The following is a 16,227-nucleotide window of genomic DNA, read 5'->3' as shown; positions in this document are numbered from 1 at the left end:
ATCTCTCTACACGGCTGGATGGGATTCAAACGACCCTCCGTGGACCTGGCACGTCCGGTGCGTCCACTACAGTAACACCAGCTGTAACCCCACCCACCTTACCCATTTCCAGTCCACATCTTCATCTTCCAACGCCAGCAAAATTTGATGGATCTCCAAGGTTCTGCAGGGGATTTCTCAATCAATGTGAAATCCACTTTGAGCTTCTGCCTGGCAATTTCTTCAGTGACCGTACCAAAATTGCCTATATCATCTCCCTTCTCAGTGGCTCAGCCCTTGACTGGGCATCACCTTTATGGGAGAAGTCTGATCCCCTGCTATCCTCCTATACTGACTTTGTAGCTACATTCAGGCGCATCTTCGACGAGCCAGGCCGGATAACATCTGCTTCATCTGAGATTCTCCGTTTACGCCAGGGAACACGTACTGTGGGACAGTATCTTATACAGTTTAAAATCCTGGCATCCGAACTGGCATGGAACGACGAGGCCCTGTATGCTGCATTCTGGCATGGCTTATCAGAACGCATCAAGGATGAGTTAGCTACCAGAGACTTGCCCTCTAAGTTGGATGAGCTAATTTCTCTTTGCACGAAGGTTGATCTACGTTTCAGAGAGAGAGCAACCGAGCGAGGAAGATCATCTACTCCTAAATCTTCTGCTCCTCCTCCTCGTCAACCATCTCCATCCAAGGATGAGCCTATGCAAATTAGTCGTTCCCGTCTATCTCCCGCTGAGCGCCGAAGACGTCTCTCTGAGTCTCTCTGTCTCTACTGTGCAGCTCCGTCGCACACTATCTATGCCTGTCCCAAACATCCGGGAAACTCCAGATCCTAGCTCGCCAAGGAGAGGGCCGGCTAGGAGTAATGATCTCCTCTCCATCTCCTCATGACTGTAACCTCCCAGTGTCGCTCCAAATTGCTCAACGTTACAGGAACGTCATTGCCCTCCTTGATTCCGGAGCAGCTGGGAATTTCATAACCGAAGCTTATGTTAAACGGTGGTCCCTACCCACCGAGAGACTGTTCTCGTCCATCTCTTTGACTGCCGTGGATGGCAGCAAGATTTTTGACGCAGTCATTTCCTTAAGGACTCTTCCAGTTCGTCTGAGAGTGGGAGTTCTTCATTCTGAGTATATTTCTTTTTTAGTGATTCCAAGAGCCACACATCCAGTGGTTTTAGGCCTTCCATGGCTCCGTCTCCACAACCCATCAATTGACTGGACGACTACGCAAATACTGGCATGGGGTCCCTCCTGTGCTGAGACTTGTTTAGCCAAAGTTCTTCCTGTTTGTTCTTCCTTCCCCAGGTCATCTGATGTTCCGCCTCCTCCATATCAAGACTTCACGGACGTGTTCAGTAAAGCCTCTGCTGATATCCTTCCTCCTCATAGAGAATGGGACTGCCCAATCGACCTCATTCCAGGGAAGGTTCCACCGCGAGGCCGAACTTATCCGTTGTCTCTGCCTGAGACACACTCCATGGAAGAGTACATCAAAGAGAACCTGGCGAAGGGTTTCATCCGACCATCTTCTTCTCCAGCCGGCGCAGGCTTCTTCTTCGTTAAGAAGAAAGATGGTGGTCTGCGTCCGTGCATCGACTACAGAGGTCTGAACGACATTACCGTCAAGAACCGATACCCTTTACCCCTGATTACCGAGCTCTTTGATAGAGTTAGTGGTGCAACTATTTTCACAAAGCTGGACTTGAGGGGTGCCTACAATCTCATCCGAATCCGTGAGGGTGACGAGTGGAAGACCGCCTTTAACACCCGTGACGGACATTATGAGTACCTCGTCATGCCCTTCGGATTGAGCAACGCTCCAGCAGTCTTCCAGCACTTCGTGAATGAGATTTTCAGGGACATCTTGTACCGCCATGTCGTGGTTTATCTAGACGACATCCTCATCTTTGCTAATAATCTCGAAGATCATCGTTTCTGGGTAAAAGAGGTTCTTTCCCGTCTCCGTGTCAATCACCTCTATTGTAAATTGGAGAAGTGTGTGTTTGAAGTTAAAACCATTCCGTTTCTAGGTTACATTGTGTCCAGTTCCGGACTAGAGATGGATCCTGAGAAACTCCAAGCAATCCAGAATTGGCCTATACCCTTAAGCCTCAAAGGGGTCCAGAGGTTCTTAGGGTTCGCCAATTATTATAGAAAATTTATACAAGACTTTTCCACCATCGTGGCGCCTATCACTGCATTAACCAAGAAAGGTGCTAATCCGTCCAAGTGGTCCGAGGAAGCTACACAGGCCTTTCACCTTCTGAAGCAACGGTTCATCTCTGCACCAGTTCTGAAACAGCCCGACACCGACTCTCCTTTTATCTTAGAGGTAGATGCCTCCTCCGTTGGAGTAGGAGCAGTGTTATCCCAGAGGGCCAAAGATGGACATCTACATCCTTGCAGTTTCTTCTCCCGGAAGTTCTCCCCAGCTGAGCGCAACTATGCCATTGGCGATCAGGAGTTGCTAGCCATCAAGCTCGCTCTGGAGGAGTGGAGATACCTGTTGGAGGGAGCTTCCCACTCAATCACCATACTTACCGACCACAAAAATCTTTTATATCTCAAAGGCGCACAATGTCTGAATCCTCGTCAGGCCAGATGGGCACTTTTCTTCTCTAGGTTTGACTTTAAACTCCAGTTCTGTCCGGGTTCTCAGAATCGTAAGGCCGATGCCCTTTCCCGCTCATGGGAGCAAGAAAATGAGTCCGAGTCTGCAGACAAGCATCCTATTATTAATCCGTTGGCATTCTCCACGGTAGGGATGGACTCTACGCCTCCACCAGGGAAAAGTTTTGTTAAGCCAGTTCTAAGGAAGAAGCTCATGCATTGGGCCCATGCTTCCCGTTTTGCTGGACATACAGGCATTCAGAAAACCCTTGAATTTATTTCTAGGTCCTACTGGTGGCCAACTCTGAAGAAGGACGTTATGGAATTTATTGCCTCCTGCCCAAAGTGTGCCCAACACAAAGTCTCCCGCCAGTCGCCTGCGGGGCAACTGGTTCCATTATCTGTTCCCCGTCGACCTTGGACCCATTTGTCGATGGACTTTGTTTCCGATCTACCTATCTGCAACAAGTTTAATACCATCTGGGTGGTAGTTGACCGGTTCACCAAGATGGCACATTTCATCCCTCTCACCGGTCTTCCGTCAGCTTCCAAGTTGGCTCAAGTGTTTATACAAGAGATCTTCCGACTTCACGGTCTTCCTGAAGAGATCATCTCGGATCGTGGAGTACAATTTGTAGCCAAATTTTGGCGAAGTTTGTGTCAAGCCCTCCAAGTCAAGTTAAAGTTTTCCACGGCTTACCATCCTCAGACCAATGGTCAAACCGAGAGGGTGAATCAGGACTTGGAGGCCTTCCTCCGTATATATGTGTCTTCCTCTCAAGATGACTGGGTTCAACTCCTTCCTTGGGCCGAGTTCAGCCACAACAATCAATACCATTCCTCATCTTCTTCTACACCATTCTTCATTAATTATGGATTCCACCCTAAAGTCCCAGAATTCCAACCGCTTCCCGCAACTTCTGTTCCAGCAGTGGATGTCACCTTGCGTCAGTTTTCAAATAACTGGAGGAACATCCGCACAGCCCTGCTTAAAGCCTCATTCAGGTATAAGAAGTTTGCCGATAGGAAGCGTAGAGCGGTTCCTGCTCTCAAGGTGGGTGATCGTGTGTGGCTGTCCACGAAGAATTTGAGGTTGAGAGTTCCCAGCATGAAATTTGCACCTCGCTACATCGGACCCTTCAAGATTGAACAAGTCATCAATCCTGTTGCCTACAGGTTACAGTTACCATCCTTCTTGAAAATACCCAGGACATTTCATGTTTCTTTGTTGAAACCGCTGATCCTGAATCGGTTTCATTCCGCACTTCCTCCAGCTCCCAAAGTTCAGACTCAACGGGGAGTCGAGTACGAGGTGGCCAAGATTTTGGACTCACGTTTCCGTTACGGTCAGTTACAATACCTCATTGACTGGAAGGGCTATGGTCCTGAAGAACGCTCTTGGACCAATGCCTCAGACGTCCATGCTCCTGCCTTGGTCCGAAATTTCCACGCAAAGTTTCCTTTAAAGCCTAAGAAGTGTCCTGGGGCCACTCCTAAAGGGGGGGGTGCTGTCACGATCCGGGTATCTGGACGCCATTACTTACCCTTCAGATGCCTCCTAAGGCTGGCTCAGCGTTCCAGGACCGGATCCCGCTGTTCCTGAGTTTCCACATGCAGAATGTCAGAGTGGTGATTTCATCAGCCGCGGCCTCCGCTGTGCCCGCGTGGTTAAATGTGCGCTTGTCAGTCTGGCGTCTCCTGTCTCCTGTGGCCGGCGTCGCCATTACTGTTTCAATTCTCACATGGATTACAAACCAAACTTCCCTCCAAGAGTCTGCATGGGCGCAGCCATCTTGGATTTTGTCATCTGATCATTTCCACCAATCTGCTGTCTGTATTGTTGATTTGCATAATTGCCTAGCCAACCCCTTCCTTGCTGCAGGTATAAGTATGCTGTGCCTGAGCAAGGAAGGCGTCAGTGCTTTGGTTGTCTAACCTAGTTCCAGTTTGTCTCTCTCCTGTGGTTGTCTTCCAGGTTCCAGCTCCTGTCTCCAGACTTCTGCTATAGAGACCCGCACCAGCATTCCATCTGCGGTGTAGCCTGACTCTCCGATCCATTCTGGACTCACCTGTTTCCAGCTACAACAATCACCTGCTTCCAGCCCAGCTTCCAGCAGTGTACAGCTTCTCTTAAAGGGCCGGTGTCCTTTTCTGCAGTTTACCACTCTCCACCGGTATTATTATTTCACCGCTCTCAAACAATCACCTGCTTCCAGCCCAGCTTCCAGCAGTGTATAGCTTCTCTTAAAGGGCCGGTGTCCTTTTCTGCAGTTTACCACTCTCCACCGGTATTATTATTTCACCGCTCTCAAACTCCAAACTTCATTATTATTTCATCGCTCTCAAGTTCGTTTATTATTTAACTGGTTCCAGCCAGTATCCACTCCGTACCAACAACAGTCTGGTTCCAGCCAGTATCCACAGCAGCCGTTTTACCTTCAGCAGCCCAGCCTTTCCTGGAACATCAGCTGGTACGATCCTGGGTTCTCTCCATTGCTACAGTCAGGCCTGGTAAGGACTTTCCAACTAGAAGATTATAAGAACTGTCTCACACTACCAGTGCCTGTGGCCCTTGCCACCCTGTAGTACCCAGGAATTGTATTTATCCTCTGTTGACTTTTATGTTTCCTTTTACTGCTGCTGTGTTACGGAGTTTGTCATAATAAACATCATTGACTTTTATCCTGGTTGTCGTGGTCACGCCTTCGGGCAGTTATTCTACATGTTACTTACATGTCTAGGGGTCTGATACAACCTCCCAGGTTCCGTTACATCTCAGCCCCTACAACTGAGGCTGCCTCCCGTCAGCTCAGGCCCTCAGTTGTGACAGCGAGGAAGGATGAACCTTTTCCACGCCTGTATTTATTAAGACGAAAGGACTGCATCTGCTGATGTGGTGCCTTTTTGTGTTGTGTGGGAACATAGGGAAGAAAAGAGGACTTACCCGCCGTCGCGGTAGAGACTAGGTCCGCCAAGCCGTCCCCAAACAAGACATTACCTTTGAAGGGTAAAGCTTTCATAGCTCTCTTGGAGTCGGCATCCGCATTCCATTGATGGATTCAGAACGCCCTCCTTGCCGATATTGACATGGCATTGGCTCTTGATCCCAAGAGACAAACATCCCTCGCCGCATCCTTCAGGTAATCTGCAGCGTCCTTGATATAACCAAGAGTCAAAAGAACATTATCTTTATCAAGGGTATCCATATCATTAGCTAAATTCTCAGCCCATTTAGCAATAGCACTACTCACCCACACCGACGCCACCGCAGGTCTGAGCAATGCACCCGAATTAGCGAAAATGGACTTCAGAGACTTCTCCAGCTTGCGATCCGCCGGATCCTTGAGAGCTGCCGTGTCAGGAGACGGAAGCGCCACTTTCTTAGACAAACGAGATAAAGCTTTGTCAACATTTGGAGACGACTCCCATTTTTCCCTGTCGTCAGAGGGGAAAGGATACGCCATGTAAATCCTCTTGGGAATCTGCCACCTCTTATCCGGCGACTCCCAAGCCTTTTCACAAAGAGTATTCGTTTCATGAGAGGGGGGGGACTTCACCTCAGGTTTTTTTCCCTTTGAACAAGCAAATCCTTGTTTCCTGCACCGCCGGTTCATCAGAAATGTGTAAAACATCTTTTATAGCCACAATCATGTATTGAATACTCTTCACTAACCATGGATGCAAAGCAGCCTCAGTGAAATCGACCTCGGAATCAGAGTCCGTGTCGGTATCAGTATTTTCCACTTGAGTAAATGGCCGCTTTTGCGAACCCGATGGGGTCTGCACCTGAGACAAAGCCTCCTCTATGGACTTTTTCCACACCTGCGTCTGTGACTCAGACTTATCCAACCTCTTTGATAAAGAAGCTACATTCGTATTGATTGTACTGAGCAATGTGAGTAAATCAGGTGTCGGCTGACAGGCCCAAATCAAGACCCGCATCCGCTCCCCCGACAACCTCCTCCGGTGAATAACATTCAGCCTCAGACATGCCAACACGTTTAATCGACACACAGACACACACACAGAATGTCTCAGCTAGGGGACAGGCCCACAATGAAGCCCAGATAGAGGACACAGAGGGAGTATGCCAGCTCACACCCCAGCGCCCTAATATCCCGTCAAGGGATATATTTCACCAGCGCTGCTTAAACTATAATAAAAATGCACCACCACTTCGCCCCCCCCCCCCTTCGAATAGCTCCCCGTTACTTGAGAGGAGCCGTGGAGGTCCCGGGCCAGCATCTCCTTCAGCCGCGTGTGGAGGAGGAAAATGGTGCTGTGAGCCGCGCGGCTAAGCTCCGCCCCTTCCAGCGCGCTTCAGCCTGCCAGAATTGAAAATCCGAAAATGCCGGCGGGGGTCTGCTACACGGTGCCGAAGCACCGAAAAGGCTTCTGCCGGCTCCCGGACCCCACTAACATGCTGCCCAGGGCGCCCCCCCAGCGCCCTGCACCCTGTGAGTGCCGTCAGTGATAGTGTGTGGGAGTATGGAGTGCAGCGTTACCGCTGCGCTGTACCTGGTTACTGAAGTCTTCAGCCGTCCTGAAGTCTTTTGTTCTTCTCATACTCACCCGGACTTCTTTCTTCTGGCTTCAATGAGGGGGGTGACGGCGTGGCTCCGGGAACAAGCAGCTAGGCGCAGCAAGTGATCGAACCCTCTGGAGCTAATGGTGTCCAGTAGCCGAGAAGCAGAGCCCTTAAACTAAGAAGAAGTAGGTCCTGCTTCTCTCCCCTCAGTCCCACGATGCAGGGAGCCTGTAGCCAGCAGGTTTCCCTGAAAATAAAAAACCTAACAAAAGTATTTTCCAGAGAAACTCAGGAGAGCTCCCCTAGTGAGTGTCCAGTCAGTCCAGGTCACAAAGTCTAACTGAGGTCTGGAGGAGGGGCATAGAGGGAGGAGCCAGTTCACACCCAGTGTTAAGTCTTTTCAGTGTACCCAAGCTCCTGCGGATCCCGTCTATACCCCATGGTCCTTTTGGAGTCCCCAGCATCCTCTAGGACGTAAGAGAAATATGTGGATCTGCGGATTATCCGCGGATCCACGTTTTTTGTTGAATGCCAATTCGACTTTAAAAAAAGCCGGATGCGACACTAATTGAATATACCCATTTACCTACTGTACATGTATTGCTAATTACATAAACAGAGATGTACAGGGTTATCCAGACAGGCTCTCCCAGACACTCACATAAATAGACATAAACACACTAACAGAGGGAAGTTGTATCTATGGATGACGTTTTGCCAGTTTGGTGGCTTTTCCCACATATGTTTTATGATATTTTCTAAAACTAGAAATAAGCATATGCAAACCTTTGTATTTACAAGTCTGAAAGTCCATATAGTATAACTAATGATAACGCAAACCACTTTGACAAAAATCAGTAGTTAATACTGTATATTACCAATCCTTTTATGATCTAAGTTTATAGAACCCCTAAAAAAACAACACGATTTATATACAGTGCCAGAAAAGAAAAATGTTCCAGTTTACCGATACGTTCAAGACACCCTTGAGGGAGTACCATCTTGAAATGTCTAGCTAGCGCCACAGTCAATGTCAGGCCACACAGTAATTCTATGACCACATTATGCTTCACACCTTGTAATATCCTCTGTGAGTTGTGCTGGATCAGGAGGATAAAACTTCACTGTGAAGCCAAATGTCCAGGGACCACCTGAAGAAACAATGAGAGTAAATAAGAGGAGGGGGCTAGGACGAACAATTAGAGAAGGAGTAATAAACGATAGATGGACAGATGGAAAGGAAAATGTTATAAGGGGAAAGAAAAAAAAATGTGGTGGTGCAAAATCAAACAGTTATCCAAGACACAAGGAGAGACAGTGTGAAAAAGACACTGTCATCTGTGAGTTACACACTCACTTCTGATCTGTTTTTTTATTTCCTTGGAGGGATCCAGCCAATTCTGTAAAACCAAAGTAGCAAGGTTAGTATAAAAGAATCACACAGCTGCTTGCAGTTTGGTGTTATTGGCAAATCTAAGCAGTCACTGCTTGGAGAATCTTGGTATAAGATGGCCAAACACATGCAGATTTGGTTAATGTAGTACTTTCATTTGGCTCACTATTGCACATGCTGACAGATCAAACCTAGGCCCTCATTCCGAGTTGTTCGCTCATTATTTTCCTTCGCATCGGTGCGATTTTCCGCTAACTGCGCATGCGCAATGTTCGCACTGCGGCTGCGCCAAGTAAATTTGCTAAGAAGTTTGGTATTTTACACACGGCATTACGAGGTTTTTTCTTCGTTCTGCTGATCGTAGTGTGATTGACAGGAAGTGGGTGTTTCTGGGCGGAAACTGGCCGTTTTATGGGAGTGTGTGAAAAAACGCTGCCGTTTCTGGGAAAAACGCGGGAGTGGCTGGAGAAACGGGGGAGTGTCTGGGCGAACGCTGGGTGTGTTTGTGACGTCAAACCAGGAACGACAAGCACTGAACTGATCGCACTGGAAGAGTAAGTCTCGAGCTACTCAGAAACTGCAAAGAAATTTTTTTTCCGCAATATTGCAAATACTTCGTTCGCAATTCTGCTAAGCTAAGATTCACTCCCAGAGGGCGGCGGCTTAGCGTGTGCACTGCTGCGAAAAGCGGCTAGGGAGCGAACAACTCGGAATGAGGGCCCTAATCCATTCAGATGTTGGATTCGAAATTAGTGAACTGATGACCAATCATCAGCAGGTGTCATCAGCTGACCCAGAAGCGAATGGAAGAGTAGAGGACCCAGAGGCTAAATTTGATCCAGTCGTTCAGTAAGAGCACCAGTTGGTGGACACAGCATAAGCAAAATAAGATTTTACTTACCGGTAAATCTATTTCTCGTAGTCCGTAGAGGATGCTGGGACTCCGTAAGGACCATGGAGAATAGACGGGCTCCGCAGGAGATAGGGCACTTTAAGAAAGCTTTGGACTCTGGGTGTGCACTGGCTCCTCCCTCTATGCCCCTCCTCCAGACCTCAGTTAGGGAAACTGTGCCCAGAGGAGATGGACAGTACAAGGAAGGATTTTTGTAAATCTAAGGGCGAGATCCATACCAGCCACACCAATCACACCGTATAACTTGTCATACACTACCTAGTCAACAGTATGAACAACAACATAGCCTTGGTTCAACCAATAAACTATAACATAACCGTTATGTAAGCAACAACTATATACAAGTCTTGCAGAAGAAGTCCGCACTTGGGACGGGCGCCCAGCATCCTCTACGGACTACGAGAAATAGATTTACCGGTAAGTAAAATCTTATTTTCTCTAACGTCCTTGAGGATGCTGGGACTCCGTAAGGACCATGGGGATTATACCAAAGCTCCCAAACGGGCGGGAGAGTGCGGATGACTCTGCAGCACTGATTGAGCAAACATGAGGTCCTCCTCAGCCAGGGTATCAAACTTGTAGAACTTTGCAAAGGTGTTTGAACCCGACCAAGTAGCAGCTCGGCACAATTGCAATGCCGAGACCCCTCGGGCAGCCGCCCAAGAAGAGCCCACTTTCCTAGTGGAATGGGCCTTAACCGATTTAGGCAATGGAAAACCTGCCGTAGAATGCGCCTGCTGAATCGTATTACAGATCCAGCGAGCAATAGTCTGCTTTGAAGCAGGAGCGCCAACCTTGTTGGCCGCATACAGAACAAACAGAGCTTCAGTCTTCCTGATTCTAGCCATTCTGGTCACATAAATCTTCAAAGCCCTGACCACGTCCAGGGACTCGGAATCCTCCAAGCCCCGTGTAGCCACAGGCACGACAATAGGTTGGTTTACATGAAAAGATGAGACCACTTTTGGCAGAAAGTGAGGACGAGTCCTCAACTCTGCCCTATCCACGTGAAAAACCAAGTATGGGCTTTTATGTGATAAAGCCGCCAATTCTGAAACCAGTCTTGCCGAAGCCAATGCCAACAACATGACCACTTTCCACGTGAGGTATTTCAACTCCACAGTTTTGAGTGGTTCAAACCAAGGTGACTTGAGGAAACGTAACACCACGTTAAGATCCCAAGGCGCCACCGGAGGCACAAAGGGAGGCTGAATATGCAGCACACCCTTCACAAAAGTCTGTACTTCAGGAAGAGAGGCTAATTCTCTTTGAAAGAAAATGGATAAGGCCGAAATTTGGACCTTTATGGACCCGAATTTTAGGCCCAAAGTCACTCCTGTTTGAAGGAAGTGAAGTAGACGGCCCAAATGGAACTCCTCCGCAGGAGCAGCTCTGGCCTCACACCAAGAAACATATTTTCGCCATATACGGTGATAATGTTTTAACGTCACGTCTTTCCTAGCCTTGATCAGGGTAGAAATGACCTCCTCCGGAATCCCTTTTTCCGCTAGGATCCGGCGTTCAACCGCCATGCCGTCAAACGCAGCCGCGGTAAGTCTTGGAACAGACAGGGCCCCTGCCGCAGCAGGTCCTGCCTTAGAGGAAGAGGCCACGGATCTTCTGTGAGCAACTCTTACAGCTCCGGATGCCAAGTCCTCCGTGGCCAATCTGGAACAATGAGGATTGTTCTGACCCTGCTTATTCTTATTATTCTCAACACTTTGGGTATGAGAGGAAGAGGAGGAAACACATAGACTGATCTGAACACCCAAGGTGTCACCAGAGCGTCCACCGCTACCGCCTGAGGGTCCCTTGACCTGGCGCAATACCGCTTTAGCTTTTTGTTGAGACGGGATGCCATCATGTCTATTTGAGGCAGTCCCCACCGACCCGTGATCTGTGCGAAGACTTCTTGATGAAGTCCCCACTCTCTCGGATGCAGGTCGTGCCTGCTGAGGAAGTCCGCCTCCCAGTTGTCCACCCCCGGGATGAAGACTTCCGCCCAGCGTAGAATCCTGGTCGCTTCTGCCATGGCCACTCTGCTCCTCATTCCGCCTTGGCGGTTTATATGAGCCACTGCCGTGACATTGTCTGACTGAATCAGAACCGTTTTTCCCCGAAGCAATTCCTCCGCTTGACGCAGGGCGTTGTATATGGCCCTCAACTCCAGGACGTTGATGTGGAGACAAGTCTCTAGATTTGACCAGAGACCTTGGAAATTTCTTCCCAGTGTGACTGCTCCCCAGCCTCGGAGGCTTGCATCAGTGGTCACCAGGACCCAGTCCTGAATGCCGAACCTGCGACCCTATAGTAGGTGAGCACTGTGCAGCCACCACAGGAGAGATACCCTGGTCCTGGGAGACAGGGTGATCCTTCGATGCATTTGTAAATGGGACCCGGACCACTTGTCCAAGAGGTCCCATTGAAAAGTCCTCGCATGGAACCTGCCGAAGGGATGGCCTCGTATGAAGCCACCATCTTCCCCAGGACCCGCGTGCAATGATGCACTGAACCCTGTTTTGGTTTTAATAGGTTCCTGACCAGGGCTATGCGCTCCTGAACCTTTTCGACCGGAAGAAAAACCTTTTTCTGGTCTGTGTCTAGAATCAGGCCCAAAAAAGTTAGACGCGTTGTAGGGACTAGCTGGGACTTCGGTATATTGAGAATCCAGCCGTGTAACTGCAACGTCTTCATGGACAGAGACACGCTGTCCAGCAACTTCTCCCGAGATCTCGCCTTTATGAGGAGATCGTCCAAGTATGGGATAATTGTGACCCCCTGCCTGCGCAGGAGCACCATCATTTCCGCCATTACCTTGGTGAAAATTCTCGGGGCCGTGGAGAGCCCAAACGGCAACGTCTGAAATTGGTAGTGACAGTCCTGCACTGCAAATCTCAGGAACGCCTGATGAGGGGGGAATACCGGAACATGAAGGTAAGCATCCTTTATGTACAGGGACACCATCCAACCCCCCCCCCCCCTCCAGGCTGGCGATGACCGCCCTGAGTGATCCATTTTGAACTTGAACCTCTTCAAGTACAGGTTCAAGGATTTTAGGTTTAAAATGGGTCTGACCGAACCGTCCGGTTTCGGGACCACAAACAGGGTTGAGTAATATCCCTCTCCTTGCTGGAGATGAGGAACTGTGACAATCACCTGTTGAATATACAATTTTTGGATTGCTGCCAACACTAGCTCCCTCTCTGACGGGGAAGCCGGCAGAGCCGACTTGAAAAACCGGCGAGGAGGCAAGTCTTCGAATTCCAGCCTGTATCCTTGAGAAACAATCTCTAATGCCCAGGGATCCACCTGCGAGTGAACCCAGACGTGGCTGAAAAACCGAAGACGAGCCCCCACTAGATCTGCCTCCCCCCGGGAAGCCCCAGCGTCATGCAGTGGACTTTGCAGACGCAGGGGAGGACTTCTCCTCTTGGGATCTAGCTGTGTGCAGCTTCTTTCCCCTGCCTTTCCCTCTGGCAACAAAGGACGATCCCCGTACCTTTTTGTTTCTATTGGAACGAAAGGACTGCATTTGATAATGAGGTGCCTTTTTTGTATGCTGCGGGGGGACATAAGGTAAGAAATTCGACTTACCAGCCGTAGCAGTAGAGACAAGGTCCGAGAGGCCGTCTCCAAACAACTCCTCCCCTTTGTAAGGCAAGGACTCCATATGCCGCTTTGAATCGGCGTCTCCCGTCCACTGTCGGGTCCACAAGAGCCGCCTAGCAGAAATAGACATAGCATTTATTCTGGAGCTTAATAAACAAATGTCTCTCTGAGCATCTTTCATATACAAGGCAGCATCTCTGATATGCTCTATGGTCATTTGAATGGCATCCCTATCTAAGGTGTCAATCTCCGTAGATAAGGAATCTGCCCATGCCACAACCGCACTACAAACCCAGGCCGACGCCATAGCCGGTCTAACAATAGTACCTGAATGAGTGTAAATGTGCTTCATGGTAATTTCCTGCCTGCGATCAGCAGGATCCTTGAGGGAAGCCGTATCCTGAGAAGGCAGTGCCACCTTTTTGGACAAGCGTGTCAGCGCCTTGTCTACTTTAGGCGAAGATTCCCATCGTATATTATCCGTTTCTGGAAAAGAATACGCCATAAGAATCCTTTTGGGAACTTGTGGTCTCCTATCCGGAGATTCCCAAGCCTTTTCGCACAATTCACTCAGTTCAAATGAGGACGGAAAGGTGACTTCAGGCTTTTTCACATGTGTACCCTCGTGTCAGGGACAGGGGGTTCCTCAGTAATATGCAAAACCTCTTTAATGGCAATAATCATGTACCGAATACCTTTTGCCACCCTCGGCTGTAATTTTGCATCTTCATAGTCGACACTAGAGTCAGTATCTGTGTCGGTATCTGTGTCATCGATCTGGGATATGGTGCGCTTCTGAGACCCCGAAGGGCCTGGCGCCACAGGGACAGGTATGGACTGGCTACCTGACTGATCCCTAGCTTCAGCCTTGTCTAACCTTTTATGCAATAGATTGACATTTGCATTCAAGACATTCAGCATATCCACCCATTCCGGTGTCGGTGTTGCCGACGGCGACATGACATTCAAGCACTCCCCCTCCACATTAAGCGAGCCTTCCTCGTCAAACATGTCGACACACGCGTACCGACACACTTCACACACACAGGGAACCTCTTTTCTGAAGACAGTATCCCCTTCAAGGCCCTTTGGAGAGACAGAGAGAGAGTATGCCAGCACACACCCCAGCGCAATGACCCTGGAGACCAACACAAAATGTTTTTCCTGCAGCCGCGCTGTATAATGTGTTATCCGCCAATTATGTGCCCCCCCCCCCCCTCTCTTTTAAACACCCCTTCACCGTGTGTAAGCAGGGGAGAGTCCGGGGAGCTTCCTCTCAGCGGTGCTGTGGAGAGAAAATGGCGCTGGTGAGTGCTGAGGGAGAAGCCCCGCCCCCTCGGCGGCGGGCTTCTGTCCCGCTCAAACTTACTAAAATATGGCGGGGGCTCTTTTATATACATGTACAGTGCCCACCTGTACATGTATATTGTCTTTTGCCATAATAGAGGTGTTATATTGCTGCCCAGGGCGCCCCCCCTGCGCCCTGCACCCTTACAGTGACCAGAGTATGTGAGGTGTATGGGAGCAATGACGCACAGCTGCAGTGCTGTGCGTTACCTCAGTGCAGCTGAAGGCTTCTGCCGCCTGACGTCTTCTGATTTCGGTTCTTCTGGCTCTGTGAGGAGAACGGCTGCGCGGCTCTGGGGGTGGACGCCCAGTAAGAACCTGTGTTCATCCCCTCTGGAGCTAATGGTGTCCGTCCAGTAGCCAAGGAAGCAGAGCCTATCTTAGACAATAAGTTCTGCCCCTCTCTCCTCAGTCCCTCGATGCAGGGAGCCTGTTGCCAGCAGTGCTCCCTGTAAAAGAGTAGAAAAAAATCCAAACAAAAATGCTTCTAGGCAGAGAACTCAGGAGAGCTCTCTGCAGTGCACCCATCCTGCTCTGGGCACAGTGTAAAACTGAGGTCTGGAGGAGGGGCATAGAGGGAGGAGCCAGTGCACACCCAGAGTCCAAAGCTTTCTTAAAGTGTCCTATCTCCTGCGGAGCCCGTCTATTCCCCATGGTCCTTACGGAGTCCCAGCATCCTCAAGGACGTTAGAGAAAAATATGATATATCACTATAGAAACATATAAGGCCCACTTGTGCCATGTAGTCTGCCCTAAACACATGTACATGAACACACTTACAAACTACGGTTAATTTTATATTGTTCGGAGCCAAGAAACCTACCAGTATATTTTTGGAATGTGGAAGGAAACCCATGCGATCACGCTGAGGCTATGCAAACTCCCTACAGTTGGAACCATGGTGGGAATTGAACCCATGACCTCAGTGCGGCAGTAATGCTAACCATTACACCATTCATACTGCCCTACTGTTTCTACTGTCTCTGTACATAGTTCCACCTTTGGTCCAGTTTTTTAACACAATTTACTAATTCTCCATTCATACCGATCATAGATGATCTGTTTAAATTGCGCTCATCATCCGGTGAACACGGTTAAGTACAACGTGTAACGGCACATGTCACACTGACCAAAAGTATGAAAACATAGGATTAGGTTTAGTTATTTGGGGTCCAGTCTACTGCTATATGCAGTTACAACGATCTCTGAAAAAGATGATCCGGACATTAACACAGCATTGTCTGCGAGTGGGTTGAAAGTTTATAGAACAGTCCACACATTGGTAAAGCCACCTCTAAAATGTGGTGACCCTGGCAGTAGTACATCCTGGCATTAATACAATTACTTGCAGGGGGTGGGTACTGGCATAGTTCAGTAATCAGTAGGATGATAAATCTTGGCATTTGGGATCATACCATTAGTGCAACCACATCTGAAGAGATCCTGACATCAGTAGTCGATTGTGGTAGGATTACCTTCTGACTGTCGGAGTCACAGAATGTCAGACCAAAGTAATCTTTCTCTAGGAGATTGAGGTGTTCACACACTGTATCAAACAGGACCTGCCCCCTGGCATGTTTCTGAAACACAGAGAAGACGCCAGGTAAAAGTACTATCACATGCATTTCCATATTGACGGTTAAGATATTGAAGGCTTAGGGATACATTTACCAAAGCGGAGTGGAGTTGTTGCCCATCGCAACCAATCAGATTTTAGCTATCATTTTTCTATTGCATTCTAGAAATTGGTAGCCAGAATCTGATTGGTTGCTATGGGCAACACCAACACTTGTCTGTTTTAGAAGCTTTAGTAAATATACCCCT

General features: G+C 48.9%; 1 protein-coding gene across 7 annotated transcripts in view; it reads right to left on the bottom strand.

Annotated features, from left to right (window-relative positions):
- EPB41L1 (erythrocyte membrane protein band 4.1 like 1) overlaps positions 1-16,227 on the bottom strand; it is a 233,597-nt gene that overhangs the window by 106,531 nt on the left and 110,839 nt on the right. For 4 of the 7 annotated variants that reach the window (XM_063960309.1, XM_063960307.1, XM_063960310.1 and 1 more), the window contains 3 exons: positions 15,819-15,983; positions 8,499-8,541; positions 8,217-8,292 (listed from right to left, as the gene is read on the bottom strand). In XM_063960309.1, the coding sequence (XP_063816379.1) occupies positions 8,217-8,292; positions 8,499-8,541; positions 15,819-15,983 (284 nt within the window). The remainder of the gene's footprint in view (positions 1-8,216; positions 8,293-8,498; positions 8,542-15,818; positions 15,984-16,227) is intronic. The other 3 variants (XM_063960311.1, XM_063960313.1, XM_063960314.1) reach the window with 1 other exon arrangement.

The sequence above is a fragment of the Pseudophryne corroboree genome, chromosome 3, assembly GCF_028390025.1.
Source record: "Pseudophryne corroboree isolate aPseCor3 chromosome 3, aPseCor3.hap2, whole genome shotgun sequence".
NCBI lineage: Eukaryota > Metazoa > Chordata > Amphibia > Anura > Myobatrachidae > Pseudophryne > Pseudophryne corroboree.
Note: the sequence above shows the minus strand (reverse complement) of the source record. Positions and strands in the feature narration are given on the sequence as shown.